The 26,738-nt window shown below is 38.2% G+C and overlaps 1 protein-coding gene across 2 annotated transcripts in view; it reads right to left on the bottom strand.

The window, feature by feature from the left end:
* KCNT2 (potassium sodium-activated channel subfamily T member 2) overlaps window positions 1–26,738 on the bottom strand; it is a 282,806-nt gene that overhangs the window by 91,373 nt on the left and 164,695 nt on the right. For both annotated transcript variants that reach the window (XM_010974039.3, XM_074351598.1), the window contains exon 14: window positions 10,621–10,729. In XM_010974039.3, coding sequence (XP_010972341.3) covers window positions 10,621–10,729 — 109 coding nt within the window. The remainder of the gene's footprint in view (window positions 1–10,620; window positions 10,730–26,738) is intronic.

The raw sequence follows: 26,738 nt of genomic DNA, 5'->3' as shown, positions 1-26,738 counted from the left end.
AAATACATTTATTACCTCATTATATTAGATTGAAAGCCGATTTTAAAAGTCTAAAACAAGTGACCCAAAAGTTTACATATAATTCAAATCAACATGTTTTATTTAATTCCATAGTCTAGCAGTTCATCAGCTCAATGTCAGCTTGGTTCAGATAGCTGTTTATAGAGTCTTCACAGGAACCTCTCTGAAAACACACGTGAATTTTATTAATTCACAACAGCCTCAAACTTTCACCTTATTTAAAAATTGAGACATTTAAACAAAATGCCATTTGCAGCAACATGGATGGACCTGGAGATGTCATTCTAAGTGAGGTAAGCCAGAAAGAGAAAAAAAAATACCATATAATATCACTTATATGTGGGATCTAAAAAAAAAAAGCCAAATGAACTTACTTACAAAACAGAAGCAGACTCACAGACACAGAAAACAACCTTTTGGTTAACAGGGATAAGAGAATGGGAGGGGATAAATTGGGAGTTCAAGATTTGCAGATACTGACTACTAAATAAAATAGATAACCAAGTTTATACTGTACAGCACAGGGAACTGTGTTCAGTATCTTGTAATAACTTATAATGAAAAGGGATATAAAAACGAATCTATGTATGTATATGCGCGACTGAAACATGACGCTGTACATCAGAAATTGACACAACACTGTAAACTGACTAAAATACAATCAATTAAAAAATAAGTAAAATAAAATTAAGATATTTAAGCAGTATTCCAATTTGCCTTTACTATCAATGTCGGGACTCTACAGTTAACACCGTAAGTAAAAGAAATGATTCTGACCAACCATAGCCGTGTCATTGAAAATATAATTGCAATTGATGGGGAGAAGAGGGCAAACTGGAGCACACACAAGCTTCCACAACAGGTGAGGTTACAAAAGAAACAGCCAGCTTTGGAGGAACATTTACTCTTGCTGGTCTGCAGATCGATCTGACACACAAGTACGATTATCTTATCTAGAAAGAAGAGCGTCAAGAACTGTAGGGGGAAGAAGCAATAAAACACAAGATTAAGACGCCTCTGTCCACCGGGAAGAGGTTCACGCATTCCTCCTCTCGGAGAGCGGAGCTTCCCCAGCTTTTCTTTCATCAGATGCCAGAAGAAAACCCTGAGTCCTAAGATTAGAACAGCGTAGAGGATGATGACCAATTTTGTGCCACTAGATGGAACCGGAAAGCTGTTTGCCGTTCTCAGGATAAGAAAAATTATTGTGAAAGCGGAGAGAATAGAAAAATGCTATAGAGCTTTCAAGCTTTGTTAACAGTGAACATACACAATGAACACTCTTTTGAAAGAGATTTCAAGAAGAAACGAAGTAGAGCTCAGCCGTTAAGTTTGGAAAGGCTGCCCGGACATGAAGGTGGACAGAACCCACTACCCTGAACGTTTGCTCTTGAAAACCTCCAAAGTGGCTTCTGAAGTGCTCACTGAGTTCCAGAAGCCGCCTAATTACCACACACATAGATTCTAAAATTCTGTGAAGTTCTTTTCGTCTACTTTTAACCTGTCAGGTGAAAAATACATTCATCTCTCATAATGACACTGCATTCTCAGCTCTTTAATTCCCATTATTAAGTCAGTTCACTAAGAAGTTTCTTGACTGTCTGCCCATGTTGTCATTTGATCTATTCAGCATATTTACCATAGCTAAAACAAACTGCATTCATACAGTAAATCTACTAGGGGAGCCTCAGAACACACACCAAATCCATACATAAGCCATGCTTACGCTGTGCCCTGTCCTGCACTGAATACTAGTCTTTGTGGTCAGAACGTATTCGTCTTTGCATTTCTCAAACTCCTAACAGTGCCTCGCACTTCGCGTGTCATTATCATCTATAATAAGACATATAGATACCTGTTAATAATAGACATAATAATAGATACAGATATCTATTAATAATAGATAGACATACAGATGAATGAGTGAATGGCCAAACCAAAGCAATATTTTAACTCTATTCAGTGTTATTTTTAGCATGTGACTTCATTCATAGTTGATATTTTGACCAAAAAGAAGTCTCCAAATCTGGGCTTATTTTGAAGAGCTTTGTGGTATCTCTTTTAAAAAATATGTTACCAAATTTTATTACTACATCATTGTAGGCATTTTCTGTTGACCACCTTCTCGGAGGTATGAGAGAAAAGATGGTCTCACAGCAGATTCCCCACAGGGCTGCTCACATAAAGTGGCAGTGATCAGAGACCTGGTCTCCTCATTTTTCATTCTGTAAGAGCGGAGGATGTTAGCTACCCTCTTCCCTTCCACATCTTCTCCCCACTTTAAAGTATCATTTGCTCATCTTTTTACATTGTTGAAATTGTAAATATTTGCATTTTGCTCAGTGGCTGTAATAAGTCAATGGCTTCAGATAAAAGTAGAGAACTCTGTACATCTTAAACTTATACAATGTTATCAATTATAATAAAACTGGAAAAAAAGTATGGAGAACCTGTGTGCAGTGATTATATTATTATGATCATTGCAACACAGTTCACTTAAGAGTTAAGTAGAATGCTATAATTATATAAACTTCTCTGTAGTTTCCTCAGCAATTCAAGAGAGAATATCAAAGAAAAATTTCTTTACATACTGACCACCTATTGATTATGGCACTTTTAATTTGATTTATTATGGCTTCCTTTTTATTTTCTTGGAGTTTATGATCGCCTCTTTTTCCAGTTGGGAGAGAAAACAGATACTTCCTTTGCCCCATCGCATTGTATATGTTACTTTTAATCTAGTCCAGTCTCTTGTTGAGACACAATGCCTGACGTTTCATATCTTGACCACAGCTTTTAGGAATCCTTGGTTTTATCACATGGTGCAGACACGTGACCTGGGTTCCATCGATCAGACACAAAGGCAGGAGTTCAGGTTGGAAGTGAGCTAAATGAGGGAACAGGCAGGCAAGGGGCAGCCACACCACTGAGGCACATGGCTGCAGAGGCTTCTAGCTCCTGGATGTTCAGAGGTGTCACTGCCCACGGGGGGAGCTGTGTGGTGTGGCAACGGGAACGGCTCACGCACGTTCACCCCAAACAGAGGCAAACTTTCTTGTTCTGTGAGTGATCGTATTCCTCGGTGTATCTGCTTATAGTTAAACTAGTTCAATGAATCAATGCTAGAATGTCTCTACCTTCCTACAAGTTTAAAGAATTTTCTCTCCATCATTACTGCTCCATAATTTGGCAATACTACACCTCTAGGTGTGGATCTTTTTCATTCATTAGCACTTCAAAAGCAAGAGACCCTGTCAATTAAAAGATGTGAATGACCCTTCTTCGGTTATCATTTTCTTACATTCTATTCTCTCCATCTCTTCTGGAACTTCCAATAAATCAGACACTGTCTCTTTTGGATTGATCTCCTGTCCTGTGAATGCTTTTCCTTCATAGTCTCTCTCTTTTTTTAATTTGAAATCCTCAAGATTTTATGATACTGTCTTTCAAGGTTTTTTCTGAACTTTAATTTCAGCAATCACTCTGTTCATTTCAAAAGGTCTTCTTTACTTTCTATTTCTCCACCATTTCTCCTTTCTGTATCTTCCTGAGAGTAATAATTACAATGATTTTTTAGCTATCCTGGATTTGTGTATTTATTTATTTTGGCTTTGGTTTCTTACTACTGAAGAGAAAATCAGATCCTTCAGAATTGTAATTAATAGAAATTTAAGTTAAATATTCTAAAAACATAAAACTCTACAAATAAGAAAAACCTCTTCAGCACTTTTTTTCCTTTGAACACGTATCATCACCCTTTCATAATCCGTCAGTATTCTTCTGAACTATTATTTATACTTCTCTGCTTTTCAAAAATACATTTGAATTTCTTTTTAATGGGTTTTTTGTTCCCATTTACTGAGACTCTCCTTGCTTCAAAAAGGCATATTTGACTTTTTTTTTCAAATGTTATGGTCTTTTGATTTAAAAGAAAACTGTTTACTAGTGAGTGCAAGTTTCAACACTCCCTATAAACCCAAAGCAGCTCCAGTGCAAACAGAAGAACCGCCCTCCTTCCGGCTGGATTTCTTCCCCTCATTTCACCCCGCAAGCGGCCAGTCAGCAAATGACGAGAGCCGTACTTCTAAGTTCTGAGTACGATACACTGGGATATTGCATCGATTCCTTTGTCTGTGAATCTGACTTGTTAAGGGCAGGTTACATCTCATACTAAGCAAGCAGGGTTCAGACTACTTAGTCTGTCGTCTCTAAATGCCAGAATACGACACTTGGACCCTATCCCCAAACGATCTACTAGCTTAGAGTTCTGACTAATTCATTTACGAAAAATCTGATTTTTCCCAGTGGTAAATGTCTGACTAAACCAAATGGCAGGGAGATGGCACTGTGGTGGATGAAACAGGGGTAACTTGTCCTGCATACAGAAATTCAATTAAAGCGCGTCCTCCTTTCCTGGGAAACTTGCACCCTAGAGCCTCCCCGGGGCTGGGATGGGGTCCTGCTGCATCACCCTCTAAACATGCTCTGGGACGGGAGGGTCATCAATTCTTTATCCACTGCCCATCTTCTAGAAGTTCACTGAAATCTCTTCTTTTTCATTGATGAAGGGCTTATGACTTTGATTTATTCATTATCACTTCCAGGGAGTCTCATGAGGAAGAGCAGGTAAAGCCACGTGGTTCACAAACCACTTTGAACCGGGGCCTCAATGAATCATCTTCAGTGTCTCCTTCACTTCATTTATTTCACTGCTGTTTACTGAGCATCCTTGCTGTGAAGACACTACAGAAGGTACGAGGATGAGTGAGGCTTGCTCTCTACCTTGCGTGAAATTACAGCCTATTAAGCAGGGAAACATAAAAGGATTATAATACACGCTCTGGCGGAATATCATAAAATTTTATGTGTGTTGATAGAAAGGAAAAGTCATGCTAAATTGGAAAAAATTAAAAATATTCCTGAGGAGATAGAATTTTTGACTTAACAAAACCCTCCAGGAAGGCAGAGGAAATAAATTCCAAGCAGAAGGAATGACATAAAAAAAAAAAGATGTACAAGGCGGAAACCACAAAGTATATTTAGGATAGTATTATTTAGGGAACACGATACATATAAGAGAATCATGAGAAATCAGGATATGAAAAATAAATTAGGACTAGAGCATAGAGGGCCTTAAATAAATAAAACGGACATACTTAAATCTAATTTGATAATGAAAGATGAGCACTTAAAGGCTTCTCAAGCAGAGGACTGTCAGACTGATTAGTATCTGTAGCTCTCAAACTACATTTCATAGAATAATGTTCTACAACGATCTTTTAATAGGTGTGCTGAGGAAAAACATTTCTCAGGTAATCAGATTTTGGACACATCTAGTAAAACGTCTTTCTGGGGAGATTTTCAGTACATGTTAACTCACATAAAAAGAAAAATAAGAGTAACTTTTAGAGGTCTGTTTCCTTTTCTTGTGATTATCCCCATTCAGAACTCCAATCTTTTAAGTCGTTTGTGTGTGTGCGCCTGCGCGTGTGTGTGTTTGTCATGGGAGAAGCGGAGAAAGGACCAAGTTTATCTCAACGGCCTTTCTTAATTGCCGTGATCAAAGAAGCAGGCTTCTGTGGAACTGGCAGAACTATTATCTACGTAACAGAGCTTTCATTATTTTTCTTTCTAATCTTTCTGGGCAAACCTAATAAAGTGGCAGCCTTCCACCGGGCTTCACTTTCTTATCATCTCCTTATTTGTTCAGATTATCTCAACATGAGAAAGTCTCCACTGTCCAGAATCATTTTCTCAGAATTTCCCAGAGACATACTAATTCTGTTTGTTCTGTCTCCATCTTAAACCATCTATATTGCTAACTCTCCAGTTCTTTTTAGATATCCTTGCTCCTTCTTGTTCTGCTAGGCTCCACTATTTTTGCTGTCCTCTTCTTCCAACTGTTTCCTAAAAGGAGTAATTTCCCAAGGAAAAGCCTGGAATTGTCATTTCTCCCAAACGCCCTCCATTTCTACGTCCACCTCCCTGGGTGCCACGCATCCCTCCTCGGGAACCGTGAGTCGCAGGGATTCCCAGCATCAGTGGTATCTGCATCAGAAAGCAAACAGACCCCACATCAAACTCCTTCATTCTGCCAAACCACACGCTTTCTGGTTCTCTCCCGTCCAGCCTCAGTGGGTGAAGAGACTTTCTTCTTTTTGCTCTTTTCGACATCCATGTCTAATCTGGGGCCAGGTTCTGTAAATTTTAGCTTTGCAATATTGTTCTCATCAGCTCTCCCTCTCCTTCCCATTGATTACCACTGAGACTAAAGCTATTACCTCTTGGATGGGACTAAAAATGAAATAAATATTTCCATGAAAGCTAATGGAAAGGAAAAGAAAAAAAAATTAAACATGAATAAAGGTGACCTGCCATCAAGATGAGTGGGGTGAGCTGAATGCCCATCAGTGGTTCTGACCATCTGGCATCTCCCTGCCACAATCACCATGGTTCACGTTTGACAGCCGGCAATAACAACTATTCAAAGAAGAGACTTGCGTCCATCTTTCTAAGGAGATTTGCCAAATAAGTCAAAACGCTAGTTTAATGAACACTCGGAAATACCACTACCAAGGGCACTGGACGCGCAAGTAAATGGAGGGGGTGAGAGGAAAAGCCATGGGGCCCTGAGCACCGCGTAGATGCTCAGGGCCTCCAGGAGCACGGCTATTTGAAGCCGTCTAACGCTGATGTCATCTAGCTGACCCGCAGATCGACTGGAACCAGAACACGTACATTAACCCAGAAGAAGAGAAAATGAAGATCGGAAGGGTGTCAATGCGCCTCGGGAGCTGCGTTAGTCAGGGTCCTGGCTGAGCTAGTTTGGGGACTCTAAAATAAGAGATACTTTTTTTAAATTTTTTTTCTGTGAAGGGGGAGGTCATTAAGTTTATTTACTTACTTATTTACTTACTTATTTAAATGAGAGGTACTACTGGAGAGTGAACCCAGGACCTCGTGTGTGTTGAGCACACACTCTACCACTGAGATCTAACCTCCCTGACACAAGATATATTTTTTAAAAAGTTAATATTCTCCATATAAAACAACAGAGGGAGGCAATTCATCCTTGACCCATGGTCTCCATCTTTGTCCCCACGTCCACAGGCCAGAGGAAGACGAGCACCAGGGAAAGAATGGGGGTGTCTGGGGGGGTAAGGACTTAGGGACTCCAATAGCACTCAGACCTACGGCGGGGCTGCCACTAAAAGAGCTGGCCTTCTTCTGTCACTAACTCATATTTCCTTCACCTTATTTGTTTCAGAACTCATATTTATTATTTTCCTTAAATACTTGCAGTCTACATAGCACTTAATTTAAAAACATATTGTTAGACCATGTTAGGTGCTGCATTACATTGATTTCTGTGCTTGGTCGCTCAAAGTCTTAGCTTCTCTTTTCACTTCGTATCAACTCATCGAGTCACAACAGCTTGTGAGTATCAACTATTTTTAGTCAAAAATCTCCATTTATTATTCTCTCTCCTTCTTAATGGAGAAATTTGAGTACTACCTTAAGCTGTGTTTTCAATTAGTGGTTTGATAATCCTTTAATAAGGCAGTGCCTAGACTATTAGACATTTTCCTCATTATTCTACTTAATTCAACTCCCAAACTTGGTATCTTATTATTAAATCAATATATCTTTGAGCTGTCTAATTTCTACTGGTGCTCAAAGGCGAAATTTCAAACGTGTTCTGTTAATAAGTGGATCTTCAATTAATGTGTAATACAGAAGACAATACAGATTACTTTAGTCAAACAATATTCTTTTTTAAAATTAATTTATTTGTAAAAATTTGGGGGGGGAAGTAATTAGGTTTTTCTTTATTTATTTTTAATGGAGGTACTAGGGGTTGAACCCAGGACCTTGTGCGTGCTCAGCACACGCTCTACCACTGAGCTATACCCCTCCCCACTAAACAACAGTCTTAACAAGATGTATTAGATACGTTAAATTAAGTGAACTGTTTGGATGATTATTTATATTCAAGTAATGTTATTTATCTGTTTAAGGTCTTTGTATCCAAAACATGTAATAACTCTTACAACTCAATAATCAAAGACAAATAACATGATTAGGAAACAGGCAAAGGATGAATAGGTTTTTCTTCAAAGATGATATATGAAAATGGCCCATGAACACACAGAACAATGCTCAGCATTATTAGCCATGAGGGAAATGCAAATGAAAACCACAGTGAGACACCACTTGGCCTCCACGAGGATGGTTATGACGAAAAGCGCAGGTATTAACAAGTATTGCTGAGGACATGAAGGAATTGGAAGCACGACACACTGCTGATGGGAACGCGAAACACGACGGCCTCTTCAGAAAACGTTCAGGCAGTTCCTAAAAGAGGCTAAACAGAGCCACCGACGCCCCAGCGATTCCACTCCCAGACACACACCCAGACACATCAAAGCACCTGCCCACACGGGAATCCGTACATTAACATTGAGACCAGCCCTATTCTCCAGGCTGGAAACAACCCAAATATCCATCAGCTGATGGACAGAAAAATGAAATGAGATGTATCCATACAATGGAAAATTATTCAGCTGTAAAAAGGAAGAAAATACTGATGCTTATTACAATGTGGATGAACCTCAACAACACCTTGCCGTGTGAAAAAAGCCAGTCCCCCCAACAGAAAGCACATATTGGATGATTCTATTTATATGCAACTTGCAATGCCCAGAATAGGAAATTCTATAGAGACAGAGGAGATTAGTGGTTGCCTCTGGTTCAAAGGGTTTGGGTAAAATGTGGGCACCTGTACAAAGGTAGAGAATTTCCTTATGGGGTGATGCAAAATATTCACGAGTTAGCAGGGACAGTTGCACAATTTTATGAATATACTAAAAATATTACATTGTAGCCTTTAAAGGGTGAATGATATGGTATATGAATCAGACCTCAATAAAGCTGCTATAAAGAAAGTTATTTTGGAGGGCCATAGCATGTACTGTGACAATTGATTGTGAAATAATTTTGTAGGTCAATCTTACTTATAGGAAATCCTTCATTATACAGTAACGATGTCTTCAACAATATCACTTTCTTTTTCACTTTGGCGAAATTCATTAGAGTATATTAAGGAAAGTCCTATTTTAAAGGCCACTGAAATTCTCACTAAACTTACATCAAGTGCATTTTGTCCAGCAGGCAATACTGTGTGCCAATACATATTTAGTAGGAGTCGGAAAATGAAGTTTAATCAGTCTTCAAACACTGACGTGTGATGCGTCAGTGGGCCTCATTTTATCATTTGTGCAACAAGGAAACTGGACTAGACGCTCTGCTCTGAAGCTGTGTGACTCTACGACAAAGACGCATGACAAAATAACAAACCCTTGTGAAGAGTTCTATGAACGTGCAGTTAATTGGCGGCAAGAGTTTTCTGTATTTTACTTCATTCCGTCGAAATGCTGAGTCCTTCCATCAAAGAAAAATCATTTCATTCATGATCCTGTTGCATCCTTTCCACTGCAAATCTTAAAGGCTTGTAAATGTACAAAACAGAAATATTTATATTCAGAACTTTGAGAAAATTGCTCCTGGGAAATGCTTTCTGTCTCAATAGAGCAGAGACACAATTAGAGGTAAGTGAGAAAAATCTCCTTAAAAATACCAGAGGGCATTCACTCTTTTTCAATTAGCAATTTCTTCCATCTAGTACTAAATCCCAGGAAAGAATTTTCCTTTTCCTTGATTTATTTGACTTGGCACTTCACCTAAATAGCTATCAATTAACTCACTAAATTTAAATAATCACCACCACAAGCAGCACAGCGGAATTTACTTGAAAATCAACATTTTCTAAAACACCAAGTAAGGAAGATGGAAAGAACGACATGCAGTGCAACATCTGTCTGTTTAAACAAGAGCAGTGGCTGTGTTCACGGACTATACTTTTCTTGACCATCCAAGTCAAAAACAATCTCTGTATTTTATGAAATTCTATCCAAATAAACAAATAGGAAAGAACATACTGATGATGTAACTTCCCCCCAATACCTTGAAATCCATATGAAAAATGATTTCTTTCATATTACATTAGCAAATTTTATCAACTACTTTATCACTAACAATTATAAAATTTTAAGTTTGAGCTCATTTGTGCACATACAGCTTTCAGATTAAAACTTACCTCGGAAATAGAAAAAAAAAAGGGTTTTAAGATCCTATAGTCGTGACTGCCATCATCCCATTTTTTAAAGTTTTATTTGCTAAGTATTAACCTTGAAAATAGAAGCGATGCCCTAGTTCTAGGCCAAACACACGGTGCAGACACTTAGAAACAAATTATCTCAAGACTAGTTCGGAAAGATAACAAACCACTGTCATGGGGCCTTGGACCCCATCACGGGACCTTTCTTTTTTGTCCGTCTATCCCGCTATCCATCCATCCACCCACGCATCCATCGGTCAGATGAAGATAACTCACACAAATACAAGCACAGGTACATCTCAGCTGGACACCCTGGCTTACTGAATTTCTAAATCACATAACTGAACTTATATATATATATATATATATATTTATTTATTTATAATTTAAAATGTATTATCTTAAAGAAAAAATATACTTACTGCCCTCTAGAGGTATGAACCAGTAGTGTAATAAGTGTAGATGTTGCTGGGCATATACAGTTTAAAGCTAACATGGCGTATTTAAACTCTTCTTCACAAACAACATGATCTGTTTGAAATAAAATAGGTAAATTAGAATAATTTACCTTGGGATAGTCATATTTTAAAGTCAAATAAAAAATAAAGCAATGAATAAAATTAACAAAAGTTTCCATATAAACACACTTGTTTGAGAGATGTTTTTCACATGTGCAATTTTATCCCCAGAAAAAAATGTTTCATAAGAAAAGGAACTAGACTGGGAGGTGAGTGACTGACAGCGAAGGGCTCCAGCCCCAGATCTGTCTTTAAGAAAAGTGACAGTCTTTGGCCAAACGTTATTTGTCCTATGCCTCAACTGTCCGAGGAGGTGAGATGTAGGTGGGTTTGAGTCACAGTCAGACCCTTATAAAGTCGCCTTTAGTTCTGGTAATTCTACGGTATGAACTACAGTGGTGCTGATGTAACACATAATTGATTTCTCAAATTCAGAGTCACACGACATAAAGACTCAGAAAGTAATTATTAAAAGATGTGGCAGATAACATCTGCACAATGTAAGTGATAGATTTTGTACAAATCAAAACAACTATAATATCAATCAATGCACATTAATCCTGAAATAAATTTAAAATGGGTGTCTCATCAAAACACTTACTGCAAGGTCTCTGCAGTTCATGTCCCATGGGACTTCACCACTGCTATGGACCAGTGTCTGTTGTGTCCCCCTTTCTTTATCCAAAAATCAGTATCTTATTTCAGTTATCTTGCTCTGCTGTTGCACATGCATATGGGATGGGGGTGGGTGCAGCAGAATCATTTATTAATGTGTTGCCAGACCATTAGATCCACCTCTAGAACTGACTCTGCATCGCCCAGATATCCTGGCTTTGAGTTGGATGCAGCAATTGAAGCAACTTTGGAGTATTTTTCATGATAATGGACGAGTCTCTTACTGTATAGGGAAGATTTTGTACTTGGGTCCTCGAGGAGACAAAAAAGCTCTGAACCGCATCTGAAACGACTATCACTTCGTGTTCGTTCTCTGCTCTCCCTTCAGTAACGGAGGCCCCCATTTCCCTCATCCACTACCCCCCCCACCCCGTGTTAGCTGGGAGCATGGTTGCCCAGGAGAAATGACACATCTCCGCGGCCCTGTTAGTTAGACGGTTGCCAGCCTAGGTTTGGTCCAACTTCAGAATTACTATGGTGCAGACACTTTCCCTAAACGCCTTCCTTCTTGCTGGTGAGAACACACACGTGGCAAAAGCCCCGCCTTGACGATGCAAGAATCAAACCTGCCCCTGCTTCCTTAATGGCTTCTAACTCCCCTCCCTTGTTGAAGGAAGCATTTCCTCTTTCAAAATTATATGCATTCCCTCTTGTATTCTCTTCTCATCCTTTTAAAATTTGTTATTTTTGATTTAGCTCTTTTTTGGTGTTTTTTTGATGTAGCTCCTATGTTGCCTGCGGTTAGAGCATCAGCACACAGGGTCAAGTAAGCCGGGCCACGGGCAAGGTGCTGGTTCTTCGCAGTCTAACCTGCCTTATCTTTAACATGTGATGAATAATAGTATTCGCCTCCTGGGTTTTCTGAGGAGGGAAGTGGACAGTGAGTATAAATTGCTGATCAGAACTCCAAACAGGTAATATTTATCATCACAATCCTGCCTTGTGAAAAATTTAAGAAGATACATTTCAATAGACTCCCTTGAAATAATCTCAATAACACAATTTAAAAAATTAAGTAGCAAACGATATAACATGACTCCACTGTTACACAATTAAAACACGATCCCATTTTTACAGAATTGCTGACTTCTGCATATAAGCTCACTTGTGCACGTATGTCTGGATAAGCACAAAAATTCTAAGAACAGGAATCAAACTGTTAATAGGAACTATCTTAAAGTGTGGGAAACAGGTTGTCAAAGGCTATGACTTTTAAAATAGCAGGATTATGTGAGAGTCTTGGTTTCTGTTTTATTGTTATTTTTATTGTTTTTAATTTAAAAGCTTTTAAGATAAGCAATCCTAATTAAAGATATGAATTGATAGAGATGAATCAGATCTATTTTCAAGCCCTTTTTACTTCATGGAAAAGTAATTTGTTAACTACTCTTTAACAAGTCAGCATATTTTTTAAAGTCCGCCTCGCAGTGTTTCCTGAGCTCTTGTACGATTCTGCAGTCCTGGAAGCCTCTTCCATGCGGTTGCTAGGTAACGGCTCTTTGGAAAGCAGTAAACAACAGCAGACAGAGCACTGAGCCAATGCAGCCCTGAGTTCTGACTTACAGAAATCAAATATCCTTTGAAAAAATCTTTTAAAGAGAAACACGAAACGGTAAATTTTTAAAAAATTGAATGTTATTTGTTTTTATTTTATGGGGAAAGAGTTTATTACATACACTGACTGAACAAATCGCCTTTTAAATCGCTCACACATACCTTTCACTTATTAGACTCTGTTTATAAGCATGAATGGGTTGATTGCCATGAAAATTGATTCTTTTTTCTTAGAGGAGAATAGTCTCTAACAATCGAGTTTTATTCTGATCCTGTTGCTTTAATCAATAAAATACTAATCAATGTGTGCACACATGCGTGCGTGCGTGCATGTGTGTGTATGTACCTGAGCAGACATCAGAGACTTCTGCCAATTCTGGACTGTGAACCAATCACTAAACGGCTAAGAATAGGTTTCAGTAAAGCTTTAAAAGTCATTTAGTTTCACAAGCTCTAAATATAAGAATGCTTATTAAATATACAGAATTCAACCCAGTTTGAGATTGGCAACATCCTAAAAACAGATTTATTTCACTTCAGTGATACTGAGTATAAAACACATTTTTGCGTTTTTATAATTGCTTGAATCCTTATGTTATCTGAATGCTGTCATGTTTCTTTTAATGTGCCACGCTAATTAAATGCTCAAAGGGAAATCAAGTTTCCTGTATCCTAGAGCAAAACAGTTTTGATTTCATTAGCCTCTCTTTCCTTTAAACGTGTTGCAAAAACAGCAGTCTTGATACTTTTTGAAAAACTGCTGTCCTCAGAACTCTAATTTATTTAAGTACTGATGGGAAGTATTCCTTTCTCACGAGCTCATGATAGTTACTGATATCATGAGAGTTAATGATATAGTTACTAAGTGTCTTCTCAGTACTATTTTTAAGGGTTTTTATGCCTTTTTTCATTGAAGTAGAGTCAGTTTACAATGTTTTGTCAATTTCTGGTGTACAGCATAATGTTTCAGTCATGCATATACATACATATATTCCTTTTCATATTCACTAATAGTATTATAGTAATAATCCCAAACAAGATTTCAACGTATATGCTAAATGACACATATATATGTATGTATGCGTGTGTATTATTAAACCTCACCAAAGCTCTATGACAGATGCTGTGTTAAACAGGTTTCACATAGGGAAAGAGATGTGCAGAGAGGTAGTAATTTGTCCAAGCTCATTATTAACTAAAATTCCAACTGCCTATAAAGAACTCTACATAAGCCACGCAAGTCTAAAAATGATTAGCCGTGCCCATTACAGTAAGCGACACCTTCCAGTGGGTTTTCGCTCTCCTGCACTTACATTAATGCTTACTGCTTGCTACCAGATGGATAAATGGTTCAAACAGCCACTAAATGAAACTGATGACTGAAAATTACAGCCACCACATTCCCCCAAACCCTAGCATTTAATGAGGGAATCAGGAAGGAATGTTGCCAAGTCTGACCTTGAAATCAATTTCGTTACTTTTCGGTCACACACACCCCAAAACTGCAGCTGGACTAAAATGGTGTGAGTCACTGATTCAAAAGGATTTTGAAAGAGCCTGGAAGATTTATTAGTAGCAAATACACTGTGATAAATCTTATGAAGGATATAAATGCCAGTGCTCTAAGAAGATGCAAAGGGGGTACCTTTCCTGCCCTGGGGGAATAAAAAAAGGCATCCCTAAGAAACTGATATTTAAACTATGATTTTAAGGTCAACTAAGAATAAACTGAAAGACGAAGAAAGCATACAGAGGTAATTTTCTTAAAAGTAAATCAGAGAGGTAGGAGGCTACCTAAATTTTTATGGAAATAAATTAACAGAGATTGGAAGATTAAGGAGAGAAAAATATCACAAGGTTGCTGACAAGGTACGAGGCACTGAGATTCAGCACAGAGGTAAGGAAGTCCTATTGTAACAGAGAAAATCTGGAAATGGTAAGTGAAAATGAAGTAACACTGGGAAAATGCAGCAGCAAAAATCTGAGGAAATGTTTACGCACTGGTTTCCCAAAGCTAAGAATTAGAAGATGGGCTAGGGTTTGGCATTGTGACTGCAGGAGTAAGAGTATGTTTTGAAGAGAAAAAAATTTCACCTTGTTAAGGGCCTGTGGGCTGTGGACCATGAGTTCAAAGTGACATGAGTCTGACCCGCTATTTGATTTTTTTTTTTTCCCCAGGAGCGCTCAGCCAAGGAGCAGGAAGACAGGATCCACCTGTTTAGCATTTTGTTTGTATGTTTGTTATTGTCAATCAGGGGCCATAAAAAATAAGACAAAGGAAAGCAGTACTGATACGAGGTTTGGCTTAAATTACAGACCACAAAGTTCAGGCTGTTTAAAGAGTGCAGAACAGAAGGAAGGAAGGTGAGGCGGAGAAGGCTCCAGACTGGTGAGGCATCAGGGTGACCTCAGCTACTCGTGATGAAAGCACGTTACTTCTTTTTCTTAACTGCGTAGGGGAGGTGGAGGGGGACGCTTTAGACAGCAACGGATGGTTGAATTAGTAAAAGAGAGAGAGGACTGAGCCGGTATTGTGAGGTTTGAACAGTGTAAATAAGACTGGAATCATCTGGGATGATGTTAAGGTCCAGGTGTACACAGCACTACGTATCTTTTCCTCTCTACATCTCAGGAAACTGTTGTCAGTTAAGCTGGAAAATAGACCTTCCGAACCAAGCACTCTATGAAGATTAAAATATAATCCAAGCACCTGTAGAAATGCATCGTAAAGCAGGAAAATGTTGCAAATGTTGTCCTGTGCTTGATTTTAAAACATTATTAGATTTGGAGCCACAAGGCATAAGTTTGAATTCCACGTCCTTAAGGATGTAAGTCTTTGGGAAACTACGCCTCGTAACACATCAGACAAATAGGTACAGTTATTAATGTGCCTGACAAAACTGTAAACTTCAGACTGAAATAATGCAGAAGAACATGCAGCAAGCTGTAGAGTCCCATGATAAGTAAAGTTTTTCTTTTATAAAAATAGATAAGTGGAAATACGCACTTACAGGCATTCACACCTTTCCCTTACCGACAGGTGATGCTATGATTTGCCTTATCCTCCCCCACAGATGACAACCCAAAGCCGTATTTACAGTTGTCACGTACAGTCTAGGACAGCTGTTTTCAACGGTGTCGTTACTCAAGACAAAACTGCAAAGGAGACTCTCGACTCTTCTCTTCTATTAGGTATTTAGGACACAATTATTGGCCACTGCCTTGCTTTTGGCTGTCTCCCAAAGTAACCAAATCTTTTCCTTTCCCTCCAGAATGCCCATGCTTGCAGAAAAATAGTTAGGTAGATGCCACTATCAACTAGATATTCATCCAACAGTCTTAGTAAAGAGACATACAAATGATGATTGAAATTTCAATGTTACCAGGAGGCGTATGCAATTAAAAGGAGTTTCTTATTGCAAAGTGAGGTTGACTTAACAGGATAATTCAGCCAAGTGTTTGGACTTGCTGAGTCCTTGCCTACAACAGATTACCCTTCCTCAGCACCACCAACCTTCCACCCAACAGCCCCCACAATTCTTCGCCATGAGGTTCACATCAACAGAGTCCCCAAAATAATATGTTTGGCATTTCAGTCCTTCATGGTCCATACACTCTTGGACCTTAGGGGATAATTCTAGGGGTTGCTAAAAATTCTGTCTCAAAGGAAATAACTTTTGAAAAAAATAAACTGATTTGAACTATTGAATGATGGATCTTGGGATAATATAGAGGGAAAAATTATAAAGAAAACATTGATAAACGTGCAAAAAAGAGAGAAAGCTTCTGTCAGTTAAAAACACCATGAACACAACCCAAAACAACTTGCAAACTGAAAAAAATGCAATTTTTTAGAAGTCAAAATGTTAGTAATTTTAGAATTTGAAAAATCTCTATAATTCACTAAAATAGTCACCCCCGTACAAAATAAGGGTAAAGGGATGTATTTTATAGACAAAGGCACATGCAAACTAAATGGACAATAGATACATGAAAATGGGCAACTCTGTGAGTAATCAAAAGTTTAAAATTAAAATGAACTATTCATGGCGATACCACAAATCCCTTAACAGCACACACTCCGGAAACAGAGAACAGGCATTCAAGGCTCAGTTCTACCACTTAGTACGACACCAGCATTTTACTTATTATCTTTGTGTCTCAGTTTTCTCATCCGTAAAATGGAATCATAATAGAATCTCCCTGGGGTAGCTGCTAGCCTCCCTCGCAGCCTCCTTCCGTATCCTGGTATTCGTATCCTGGGTGGTTCCCTCCTACACAGAATAGGGCTGGTCTGTGTAACCGGTAAGATACTTTGGAGATGAGGGGGGCAGCCAGGGCCATGCCATAGAAGATGGGGTGGCTTCTGCCTTGCTCTCTTTTGGATTACTCGGTCTGGGCGAAGCCAGCTGCCACGTCATGAGGACCTCAAGCAGCCCCAAGGAAAAGCCTAAGAGGTAAGGAACTGAGACCTCCTGGCCACAGCCAGCACTACCTTGCCAACCACGTGGGTGAAACAGATCCTCCAGCCCAAGTCAAGCCTTCAGGTAACTGCAGTCCCAACTCACATCCTCCCTGCCACATCCCAAATATCCTGATTATCACCACTCCCAAATTCCTGAACCACGGAAACTGGGAGATAATAAGTGTTTATTGGTTACAGCACAAAGTTTTGAGGTTGTTACACAGCCATAGATAACTAATCGACTACCTTACAAGGTTGTGATGAAAATTCACCAAGTTAATCTATATAAAGTTCTTTAGAACCGAAGTCGTTGCACGTAATAAGCATTGTGTAAGTGCCTATGGCCGTAACAATAATAATAGTAATACAGTTCTTATACTATTTTGCATTCAACCAAGGGGCAAAAGTTCAAAGGAACATTGCTCATCTCTGCAGCGGTAAGTCATAGATTTCTGGAGAGCAGATTGGCACTGTGGTGCACTTATCATTTACCCTAGAAATTAAACTGGATAATCATCCTAAGGCTGTTGTCACACAAGTTCACAAAACCCTCTTTTGCAATAGTTGAGCTTTTGTTTTCATTTTTGTTTAGTTCTAGACAAGACTGAACCTTAATAAGCTGAAAATCAAAGAATATTGAATAAACAATCCAAGGAGAGACTGACTTCATCAAAATCACTCATCTGTAATTTAAACATATTGCAAATTCCTTTTTCTTATTTTCATAAACTTCCAAAACTTTTTGGAAATAACTTCCCTCAGCTAATTACATTCACCTTGGTGATTTAAAAAATAGCTACCACATTTTAATAAGTTGATTTATTTTTCATTCCTTATTGCAAGCTGAGTTTAACCTTCTCAAGAAGGGAGCGGGTATTTGCTAATTATTCAGATTTAGTCCCTATGACTTATTACACAGAAAAGTTTGACAGTTTAAATGAAAACTTGGTGCCAGTGAAAGCTGATTTATTAAAATATTAAGTGAGAATTGGTTATGGGCTATAAAACTTAAAAATACGCTAACTGCACATATCCATAAATTCACATACAGTATCTTTTACCACATAATAACGACATTTCAGTTTCCATAAATAATTATAATCTTTACAAACATAAGTCCTTGTCACAATTAAATGAACATGTTCCCTGCTTAGATATAACTATTTGCGCATTTTTCATGGTATTAACTACACTTGATAATTTGGACCTTGTGGGAAAAGATTTGAAAATATAAACTCCATAAATAAAGTAAAAACAGCCATCAACACACTCGTCTTCTAACTAGTAGCACATTTCCAGATAAAACTGAAATATAATTTAATGTACATAAGTAGTATTAGTAAAATTGTTAGCCCTCTTCAAGGAATTTCATATCTTGCTTATTTCATGTGTATTGCTCTTCACGTTAACATCATTTATAATAATTACCTCTAGTTGGGTAATTCATATACACACCACATCTCATATGCTTCATGTGTCTATTCTCATGAGGCTCGACATTTTGCTTCTTTCTACATCTATTCTTACAATAAATAAAATTGTAATGGATGTCCCTTTATTTAAATCTTGGGTGTAGCGCATATTACTCCCTTACGAAACCGTGTAATTTTGTAAACAGGTGTTATCTGATGTGTCCACCCTTGTTAGATTTCTGCATGTGCATCCTTTTACTACTTCAGACAATACTGTCCCACCAAGCAGTTCCCAACAGGACCTCTGGAGTGGCATGCTAAGAACACACGTTTTGAATGGCACTGCTAAAAGAAAATGGAATGACGCAGGAAAAACCGCCAGGGATCCGTATTTAGACTTCCGGTCCTCTTTTCCTGTGTCATTCCTTCTCCTCCAGAATTCCTTCTTACCACATCATGATGGAACATTACTTGTATATTTGAAAGCTGTTTGTGAGATCATGGGAAATGCGCGTATATATATATAAATCGGTCTCTGTCCCCAGTCCCTGACACAGAGCTCCTGAGACCCGTGCAATTTCCTGGGTAATAAGATCACTAGGACCATCTCTTGTTCTAATATTTGTCTCTGTCCCCAGTCCCTGACACAGAGCTCCTAAAACCCTTGTAAATTCTTAACTGCTGAGAGCCCTGGGAGCTTCTTCTGTCCTGACGAGGTGACCCTGGGTGGACTACTGGATGGGTCCTGGGTGGGCACCAGGCACCAGAAAGACCAAGCCGTGCTCAGAGGCTCAGAACTTTCGATTCCACCCCCATCTTCCAGAGAGGGGAGAGGAGCTGGAAATGGAATTAAGAATTGGTCATGCCTCTCTGAGGAAACTTCCTAAAATCTCAACAGTAGGCGGCGTGGGGAGCTTCCAGCTTGGTGAGCACATCCACACTCGGAGGCTAGTGCACCCCAACTCCACAGGGACAAAAGCTCCTGTGCTCAGGACTCCCCCAGACCCTCCTCAGTTTATCTCCTCATCTGGGGGAGTCTCACGGGACCGAGCCTTTAACCTGTGGGATCTGATTCTATCTTTGAATAGACAGTGTCAGAATTTGGTTGAAATGTAGGACACTCAGCTGGTGCAGCAGAGAACTGCTTTGTGCAGGGGGAAAAAACCCCACACACTTGGTGAGCACAGTTGTCAGAAGTGCAGCGTTGGGTGTGCAGAGTAGAGGCGGCTCACAGGAGGAGAGCACTGGGTTTCCCCCACAGAAGTGGAAACACTGGAGTTTTTTTTTTCTTTTCGCTATTTCATATATTTTTACATATTTTTATTTTACTGAGTTATATATTACTTTTTAACATTCTTACCGGATCATTTAAGTTTTTAATGATACACTCTGTAAACTACACAGTAAAGAGAAACTATGAGTGGAGCCCTGTGCTTGTCCCTGGAGCTACCAAAGTACTTAAGAAACTCATATTCTGGAGTTAAATGAACATCCAAGCAACCACAAATGGATTCGTTCACTGTTATTCATATAGTTCACATTAAATGTGGGAAGATAGAAAAAGAGACAGAAAATTGCAAAGATAAAATAAAATGATTTCTCACTTCTCTGTGGTTCCCACAGTCAACCGATGATTAAGTCTGGAGATTATGTCTGAAGTGATTCATGGATCTGTTCTCACCCCCCACTTCCATTAGCACCACTCTGGTTCAATCGCTCAGTCTCGCTCATTTGAGCGACCGTGCTAACTTCCTAAATAATCACCCCTATGAGGTCCTTTATGTCCTCTTCCCTGCAGGCCACACTTTCCCTGGAGTTACTTCGTTAACTACTTAAATTTGTGTACCTTTACCTAAGATTTTCATTAGTCTCTCACTGCTTCTCCAACAACATTCCAATTCTTTAGTAAAGCCTAATTCACAATCACACACACACACACACACACACACACACACACACACACACACACACACACACGGCTGCGCATCTGTGTGCATAGCACTTTTTTACACAGTAGGCGTTGAAGCAACGTTAAATTAGACCAACATCCCCTCATAAAGTTGCCATCTCCACTTGTTCGCCATCCTAGTATTAGGACCGCATTCTTCCAGGATTAAAAATTAAGAGACTCTTTTCAGTACAGAAGTAACTACTCCAGAAGTGGGGATATCCTATCACATCGTGAAAACTTTTCCTAAAATAGGGCCGTCAGATTGACTAAGCTCATCAAGCCAAATCTGGTGAGACCAGAACAGAGCTGAATGCACGAGGTTTGATATACATGGGTGGCGTCAAGGGTTGGGGAGGTGGGCCCCGAGGTTGCAACCGAAGCTCTCTGTAGAAAGATTAAGCTCAGTTGGAAGGGGATTCTTGGGCAGGACGTAAAGTCACACTGGCTGCCTGGTTATTAAAGGGATAGAGGTTAAAAAAAAAATTAGAACACCTGCCACTGGGATAGACAATTACATTCAATACACCACTAGTGCCTGTACCAGCTCATCGCTCACAGCAAGTCTCATAAAAAGGTTTTGAAGAAGTAAATGAGAGTGGAAGAGGATATAACTGTTCTTCTTTACAAAACACCGACATCAGGAAACTACTCTACAGACTGAATGTCATAGGTCTAGGATTGTCCAGGCACTTCCCTAGGACAGAAGAAATATGCTGCTCTGGTTTTCAGAAGCATGACATTGAGTCTCTGAGAAATATACAACTAAGAAAACTAATGGAGAAAACACAAAGATGCCTTAAGTTAATTAAGTTATAAATGGTCCACAAGAAAATGGCTCAGAATACCTAGTGGTCAGGAGCAATTAATCAAAAGTCAAAGAGAACAAGCAGGAAATACGGTTTGGCCCATATATTAAACGTGCAAAAGTCACAAAAAGGAAAAACAAAAAAGTGACTGATATTTTGTTAGGAGGAACAAAATATAAGGATACATTTAACTAAAAAATTATTCATTCAATTTTTTTTTTAATTTTGATTAAATGGGTCATGGCTATGTAAGAAGTTAATATTCCAGTAAGGTATGTGATGGGAAAGGGTAAGCAGGAATTTACTCTTCCGTAAATCTAAAATTATTTCAATAAAAAATTTAAAAATATAAAAGCAAATGCAATGAAAAATAAAAAATTGATTCTCACCTCTTAGGGGTGAAAATGCTACCTTGGGTATGTAGCAGAATGTCATTCTTAGGAAAAGCAGGCTTACGTAAAAAAGTGTGTCTTTGTATGTGTGTGTATCCACACAGAAGAGATGAAGCAAATGTGAAAAAATGTTCATTGTTGAATGTAAATGGGGGAATACAGGTTTTCATTGCATACTTTTCAAACTGTGCATGTTTGATTTTTTGCAAAGTAAAAAATAGTGAGGAAGGACAAAAAAAATTAGATTCCAAATTGCGCTGTGTTTGAACATGGTCATAAGTGGTTTCTGATAATCTCCACAGTAAGACAAAAATCAAAAAGAAAATAGTTCTACCTAAAAATAGAGACTTTTCAAAGTTTTGGTAATTTATCTTTTGAAAATACAAGAATTCAAAGCATTATGTTCTTAAGTAGGTTGTAAGAGTGAAGTTTAACATGGTGTCTATGTGGGTGTTACATGGGAAGTGAAGAAATTATTCAGCATGAAAAGCTCGCACCTCACCATTTGGTGCAAGCCAAGCCTTGCACATACATATGTTATTTAGAAACAGCTAAGATAATTTCCAATATTTATATTGCTTGAAAATATTTTTCCACTCTCATTTTTGGGAGGAAAAATTGAGGCACTGGAATTTCTGGTGCTTCAGTTAAAAACTTCATGGTGGCTATACTTTTAATTAAATCATTTCTCCAAGGGGTGTGTGTGTGTGTTTTAAACAATATTGTTTTTATAGTGGTAGTTGTCCATGACCATCTACTATAAGAAAAATATGTTTGCAGAGTCTTGTTGAGTATTTACTTTTGCCCATTTTAACTTTTTTGCAATTAAAACCTTTTTTTTTTTTTTTTAATTTCCTAGAACTCACTCCTACAGTTCTAGTTTCGTGAATCATTCTTCCAGGCATGCTTTAGTTGTGAAGTAGAAAGTATTCCATTCATTCAACACGTTACTATTGTGGTCTGATTCTTCCTTTCATTCACGAACTTTAATTCAAATCTGTTACTTTGGAAATATCATAATCAAAGGGAAATAAAATTCATAGAAAATTCACAAATTCATTTGCAAACTGAGTTTCACATTCTTTACACTTACAAGTTTCTTTACAAACTGATTTTTACATTCTTCACTCCTACTTGTGGGTAAAAATTTACCAGTTTGTTTTTTATGTCTTCTTACGTTTGTCAAAATGAAGTGGGAGATTTTCAGAGGACCCAGTAATTGAAAGAAAATTAGTTGACAAAAGAAAGGGAATTGAATAGTCACAAATGACATAACACTTCATTTAGCAGGGGGAGTGGAGAGTGGTAACCTAAATTTAGCAGTTAATTAAATCATATAACAGGGACTAATCTCCCACTGGTTTTATAAGTAATTTCAACTGACTAGGAGACAAACAGTAAATTTTTTGATTCAACTGACAAATTGGAGAGTGCAGTTCATTCTTTGAGTTCATTCAAGGCTTTTCTGTTAAGAAGTTCTTTTCCTAGTAAAGTACAATTTTTTTCTTGCCCATTTGCTTCATTTTGTGTGTTTTCTTCTAATGAGTTTCAGAATGCAGAGTGAAGAAAAAGATACAGGTTTGGTTCTCTTCCGATTAAAATTTGGGCTACAGATACGCATCCGAACACTGAACCACTGTAACGTTTTGCCTTTCTCATCACGGTTTGGTCACTAAGGACACAGTTTATGAAGGGCCCAACGATGTGGAGGCATAATCTTTTTTTCCAGGAAATTTCAGATAAGATACTTGACCTGGGAGAGGCTTTCCTGGAATTGCTAATCCCACAGGAGGCTGACAGAGTACAGGATGTTCTAAAACCACGTTTCACATCAGTCATAGTTAGGGACCACTGCCTTTACTTCTTCCTATGCTTCAGTACCAACTGCTACTTCTAAAATAGGAGCGTATTGACAAAAATACGCCTCTCTGAAAAGGAGATGTAACATAACCAGAGCTATATTTCCATTCAATTTTTCATCTACAGAGGTTGACAAAAATAACCCACCGGAGTCTTTTAAAAATAACAAAGACATAAAAGAATATTGGCCGCCAGAAGGAGGAACCAAGTGAGATGAGGCTGACATTGGAAGTCTGAAGATGCGCTGCCTACGACAACGCACAAATGACAACCGTCACCGCAAACGTGCCGGGAAAACGTGGAGAGCCGCGATAAGCTCACAGATACAACCTGTGAAAGCCCGGGAAAGGGGAAAGGGAGAGTTCTGGAGTAGCCTGAGACACTCGGGGAGCGCGGCCCTCAGCACTTGGTGGTTTGTGTGCGCAAAGGATGGAGGATGGACCAGGGGTTTCGGTTTGAGTTCTAAGCAGACAGTGCCGCCGGGGAGAATCGGGGAGAAACAGACTTCGGGTCGCAGAAAATCAGGAACTATCTCTAGACATCTTAATTTTGAGACCGTTATTAGAAACCTGAAAGGAGAGACTGACTATTCAGTTAGAGGTACAAGACAGGAGTTCCTTGCGGATATTGAGGGAGAGATTTAATTTTGGAAACCATATAAATGGGTGAGCTCCCCTTAGGAAAAGGCATTATAGGGAAAAAAAGGAAATTATTTTGAATTTTCTTTTTAGAGAATCTTATGATGTGTGGAAAAGTGCAATTTTATTCCTCTTTTTCCGATGCTTACTCATTTTATTTATTCTGACAGCCTTACTGACTCCTTCGGATTTCCAGGACAATGCTGAGTAACAGTGGCTTCAGTAGGCAACCTTGTTTGCACCTAATCTTAAAAACAGACTTTCAATATATGATCATTAATTTTTTTTTCCTATAGGTTATTTTGTAGATAACTTGCTTTAGGTTAAGAAGTTCTTCTATGATTACTTTTGAGCAGAGGGAAGGGATTTTGAATATGGTAGGTGGACAACAAAATTCTATTTTTTTTAAACCTGGGTGGTGGCTATAAGGCTGTTTCTCTTGTAAAAATTGGTTAACTTATATATTTGTTTTATGTGGTTTCTTATATGTTAGATTTTACAATAAAAATATTTTTTAAAATACATTCTTTACTTACACCTTTCTAATGTCTTTTTCTTTCTTTTTCTCTTTTAGTATTTTGAATGGATGTTGAATTCTCTCTCAAATGCTTTTTTTTATATCCATTGAAATGATGAGAATATCTTCTCCTTTAAAATGATGATCTGTTTCTAGAATAATTTCAACGTGGTGATGATATATTATTTTTTAAATACATTACTTTGTTTTGCTAGTATATTTTATATACTTTTCCAACTAGGTTAATCAATTAAATTGGTCTCTGTCTATCATGTCCCATACTCTGTTTAATGAGTTTTGTATCAAGGCTATAATCTCATAAAAAGAGTTGGGTCTTTCTGTTTCTACTCTCTGGAAGATATGTTCAAGCTGAAAATTACGCACTCTTTGAACGTCCGTAACAAGCTCTTTTGAAAGCTTCAAGCAGATCCCTCACTTACTTTTCCTGGAAGCAAAGACAATGCAGTCTTGTAGGAAGATAAGAAATAGGCTCCTAAGATTCATGACAATCATCACCTTGATAGGTCCTCATCACTCTTGGCTGATGTTCTTTTGAGTATTGTTTTTTTCATTATAACAACCCTGTGGGGTCGTCTCTCTCATCACCCTCACTTCACATATTGAAGAACTCAAGCCTGAGAGACGAAGAGGTCCGAGGCCACGCGGTTCTCCTACAGCGGAACTCAGACCTGACCGAGGCCCCGCCTCACTCCAGCACTAGCGATGTGCATCTCTTTCCTTTGACAAACGTATTATAAAAAGGACAAACTGCCGAAAGGAAGCATTGTTTTCCTATGAACCAATTTGAGTTTATTTTCTTCTAGGAAATCTGTGGTGATTAAAATAATCAAATTATCTGTGACATACATTTTTATTTTACTTGAATCTCACCGTAATGTGTAGTATTGCCGCATACCTGGGCTTATATTCAGAAATCTCTCATTGTAACTATCGTTCAGCTGAGGATTTTGTTCTTTGTAGCTCCAGGCTTCCTATTTTACCACCCTCCCTTGCTGACTGGAGTAAGGGTATCTTTTCTATCCCTGAAATCATGTCCATAGGGACTTTTCTTCTGTGAATCTGATCGAAGTGTAGAAGATTATTTTAATTATACTTATACTATAATAATTCTTATAATAATCCATTCAAATAACAGTGTAACAATTCCATTATTTACTTTAATGAATACCTACAGTCATTTCTGGGGGGAGAAAACAATCCATAAATGGTATAAATGGTAGATCTGCATAAAGTAATAGTTACTAGATTGTACATTGTTTTTGCTTTCTAATATTGTAAATATTTATAAGTTGCATTTTGGAGTTTCTCCTCTTCACCTTTTAAAAAGACTGATTTACTTTTAAAAATATATATTGATTACAGTCATGGTGGAAGTTCTATAATTTAAGGTGAATTGAAGAAGGTAATTAAATTAATGAAAATAAAAATATTTTATATCTTGTGATAACTGGTGTAATGCTATTTAATAGTCATGACACTATAAGGTCAAAAATATAATGAACATTATCAAATAAATATGATTTCAGATTAAAGCAACTCTTATTTTATTACAAACAATATTGGTTATTTATTGCCACATACCAAATTACTTCAAAACTTAGTGACTTAAAGCAATCAATATCTTATTTCTCAACATTCTGGAGGTCAGCATGATTTCTTGGGTTGGCCGATGGGGAAGCCAGCAGCTAAGGAGCTGGGGTGCCTGGGATGGGGGACCTCACTTTCCATGGG

The sequence above is a fragment of the Camelus bactrianus genome, chromosome 23 (genome assembly GCF_048773025.1).
Source record: "Camelus bactrianus isolate YW-2024 breed Bactrian camel chromosome 23, ASM4877302v1, whole genome shotgun sequence".
In the NCBI taxonomy this organism is placed as follows: Eukaryota; Metazoa; Chordata; class Mammalia; order Artiodactyla; family Camelidae; genus Camelus; species Camelus bactrianus.
This window is presented reverse-complemented; position numbering and strand designations above follow the sequence as displayed.